The 3,967-nt window shown below is 40.9% G+C and overlaps 1 protein-coding gene across 1 annotated transcript; it reads right to left on the bottom strand.

The window, feature by feature from the left end:
- Positions 1-5: 5 nt before the first annotated feature.
- Positions 6-987, bottom strand: LOC116863796 (zinc finger protein 805-like; the record flags this gene model as incomplete). The annotated part of the gene is made up of 1 exon (XM_032851140.1): positions 6-987. A coding segment is annotated over exon 1 (819 nt), but the record flags the coding sequence as incomplete, so codon positions are not given.
- Positions 988-3,967: the final 2,980 nt, after the last annotated feature.

Genomic DNA, 3,967 nt, shown 5'->3' with positions numbered 1-3,967 from the left:
TTCCCGCACTCCAGGCACTCAAAGGGCTTCTCCCCAGTGTGGATGACGTAGTGGTGAATGAGGGCCGCACTCTCACAGAAGGCTTTCCCACACTCACTGCACTCATAGGGCTTCTCCCCAGTGTGAGTCTGCTGGTGCCACATGAGGTAGGACCTGTGTTTGAAGACCTTGCCACACTCGAAGCATTCGTAGGGATTCTCGCCACTGTGGATGATATAGTGACGGATGAAACCTGGCCTATCACGGAAGGCTTTCCCACATTCTTTGCACACAAAGGGCTTTTCTCCAGTGTGGCTCCTGTTATGCAAGACAAAAGTGGAGCGGTGGGTGAAGGCCTTCCCACATTCGTTGCACTTGTAAGGCTTCTCTCCACTGTGGATCCGCTGGTGCTGGGTAAGGTGTGACTTACGGTTGAAGGCCTTCCCACACTCCATGCACTTATAGGGCTTCTCCCCTGTGTGGACCATGTGGTGTTGAAGGAGATAAGTGCTTTTACTAAATGTTTTCCCACACTCGGTACATTCGTAGGGCTTCACTCCAGAGTGAATCCTTTCATGTCGAGCAAGGAGGCGTTTCTTATTAAAAACTTTCCCACATTCATTGCATTTAAAGATATTTTCTTCTTCCTGAATCACAGGATCTTTATGTGACCCACACGAGTCACGGTCATGGACAGCACCTCCCCGAGGGACAGGCTCCTGTACAATCCCTGAATATACATTATTAGCTGTCCCTATGTTGCCATGTTCAGAGCTTGATTTTCCAGGGAGCTTCTCCTTCTGGGGGTCTACCTCTGGTCTCAAGTGTCCTTCTTGCATTTGCATTTGCAATGACCCATCCCGATCCTTAGTTCGGCCCACCTCTGGAACTCCTTGTGTTAGTTGTTCCTGGTGGAAGACTCCCTCAGACAGGGCTGGTTCACTGGTGGTTGATTCTGTGGTCTTGGATTTTCCTTTGTCACCTGAAAGAAACCCAATACATAAAAAGGTCCGTTGGTAATGCCAACACAGAAAAAAATGAGCATTTCAGTGAAATGAAGAGAGAAAAACAAAGATGAAAATAGTGTCTCTGTCTTGCTACCTCTGAATCCCAGGATAACAATGTCTTTATTTCTTGATCCTAGGACTGTTGACACCATGAAAGGGAAACCTGGGGGAGTGGTTGAGTTAGAAGACAAAGTGCAAGAGAGGAGACACAGTCCATTCCAGATTGGACATTTATGCAAATAGGTAACTCATTTGGGCTCCTGATAGTTCATGCTTAAGAGATGACTGAGGGCAATGTCTGACCACATGCAATCAGAGGGTTGGTGCTTTGAGCTGTAAGATAGCAACTAGGCCTCTGGACAGTCACATAGGAAATGATTCAATCAGCTGTGCTTATGTGAAGACAGTTAATAACTCTGACCCTCAAGTCAGGTGAAATTCCTAGGCTGCCAATACTTCGTGCATGGATTTCTATACATCAATCCCAGAAAGGTAATAAGTCCCTGAGGATACAGTAGGTCATGTATGGAATCCCTCCAAAACCTATTCCTAAAAAACACCTGATACAGACATACTGGACGTGACTTTACAACCACCACATTAAATAAGCTCAAAGAGCTAAAGTAAGATATGGAGATAGTCAAGAAAACTATGTATAAACAAAATGGAAATATCAATAAAGAGCTAGAAACTTAAAAAGAAACCAAAAAGAAAAGTATAATAACTGAAATGAAAAATTCACTGCAAGAATTCAAACGAAGATTTCAGTAGGATGAAGAAAGAATCAGCATACTTAAATACAGGAAATGAAAATTCTTCGGGCGCCTGGGTGGCTCAGTGGGTTAAAGCCTCTGCCTTCAGCTCAGGTCATGATCCCAGAGTCCTGGGATCGAGTCCTACATCAGACTCTCTGCTTGGCAAGGAGCCTGCTTCCCCCACCCCCTGCCTTTCTGCCTACTTGTGATCTTTGTCTGCCAAATAAATAAAGAAAATCTTAAAAAAAAAAAAAAAGAAATAAAAATTCTGTCCAACAAAAAAAAAAAAAAAAAAAGATTTAAGAAAAGTGAACATACTCTAATGGACTTTGTGATACACCACTAAACAAACCAATATACTTATTGTGGGATTAGTCAGAAAGAAAAAGGGTAAAAGAAAGTATTTTAATAAGCGGCTGAAAATATCCCAAATTTGATGAAAGAAATCAATAATAAATATCCAAAAAGATCAGTGCACTCCAAGAAAGAAGAACTAAAATAGATTCACACCAACAAAACTTACAATCAAACTTTTGAAACCCAAAGATAAACAGAGTATCTTGACAGCAACCTTGATGCTACTTGTCACATACAAGAAATTCTCAATGAGATTACGAGCAGACTTCTCAGCAGAAACCTGGGAGGCCAGAAAACAGTGGGTCAATATATTCGAGGGTAAAAGAAAAAAAATGTCAAACAAGAATCCTATATCTGGCAAAAGTGTCCTCTAAGAGGGAGAAATTAAGGGGCATGTGGGTGGCTCAGCTGGTTAAGCATCTGCCTTTGGCTCAGGTCATGATCCAAGGGTCCTGGGATAGAGCCCCGCATCAGGCTCTCTGCTCAGCAGTGAGCCTGCTTCCTATTCTCTCTCTCTCTGCCTGCAGCTCTGTCTACTTGTGATCTCTGTCAAATAAATAAATAAATAAATAAAATCTTTAAAAATAAAATAAAAAAGCTAGTGTTACTGTAACTTTGGGCTATAATTCCACATATAGTTTCTACATAATTCAAAAGACTAATGAATTTTAAAAAGTTATTAGTCTTAAGTCTGGGGCAACACAATATACAAAAATATACTTTTGCAACACGAACCAAAAGAGTTGAGAACTGAGCTGTAAAGGAGAATTTTGTTTGTTTGTTTGTTTGTTTTTTAAAAGATTTTTATTTATTTATTTGACAGAGATCACAAGTAGGCAGAGAGGCAGGCAGAGAGAGATGGGGAAGCAGGCTCCCCGTGAAGCAGACAGCCCGATGTGGGGCTTGATCCCAGGACCCTGAGATCACTACCCGAGCTGAAGGCAGAGGCTTAACCCACTGAGCCACCCAGGCACCCTGGAGAATTTTTTTTGTTACTGAAAGCAGGCAAGTATAAAATCAGATTAATGCTACACATTTAAGATGCTTAAACGCAATCCCCATGGTAACCACACACACAAAAAATAATAGCTATAGAATATACACAAAAGGAAATGAGAAAGGAATTTAAACATTTTACTACAAAAAGGCAACTAAAGGGCACCCAGGTGGCTCAGCTGGTTACACATTTGCCTTCAGCTCAAGTCATGAGCCCAGGGTCCTAGGATTAAGGCCCAAGTTAGGCTCCCTGCTCAGAAGGGAGTCTCTTTCTCCCTCTCCCTCTCCCTCTGCCCCTCCCCCTTCTCATGCTCTCTCTCAAATAAATTAATAAAATTTTAAAAAATAAGTCAGCTAAATATAAGAGAAGACAATAATGCAGGAAATGAGAAACAAAAAATCAATAATGCATATAGAAAGCAAATATCAAAATGATATAAGTCTCTTCCTATGAATAATTATGTTAAATATAAACAGATTAAACTCAAATTAAAAAACAGACTGGCATAATCCATAAATCACATGATCCAACCATATGCATCTATAAGAGACTTACTTTAGATCCAAAGACGCAAACAGATTAAAAGTAAAAGAAATGAAAAAGATATTCCATGCAAACACTAACCAAAAGAGAGCAGGGATGGCTATATTATTATCAAATAAAATAGACTTTAAATTAGAAGAGATTACAAAAGACAATGAACATTTATGCATATATATTTTTTAAGATTTTTATTTTTTATTTACTTGACAGAGAGAGAGAGAGAGAGAGAGAGCGAGAGCACACAAGTTGGTAGAGTGGCAGACAGTGGGAGAGGAAGAAGCAGGCTCTCCGCTGAGCAGGGAGCCTGATGCGGGGCTTGACCCCAGGAC

This window comes from Lontra canadensis, unplaced genomic scaffold (genome assembly GCF_010015895.1).
Source record: "Lontra canadensis isolate GAN:19392208 unplaced genomic scaffold, GSC_riverotter_1.0 scaffold3165, whole genome shotgun sequence".
Lineage (NCBI taxonomy): Eukaryota > Metazoa > Chordata > Mammalia > Carnivora > Mustelidae > Lontra > Lontra canadensis.
This window is presented reverse-complemented; position numbering and strand designations above follow the sequence as displayed.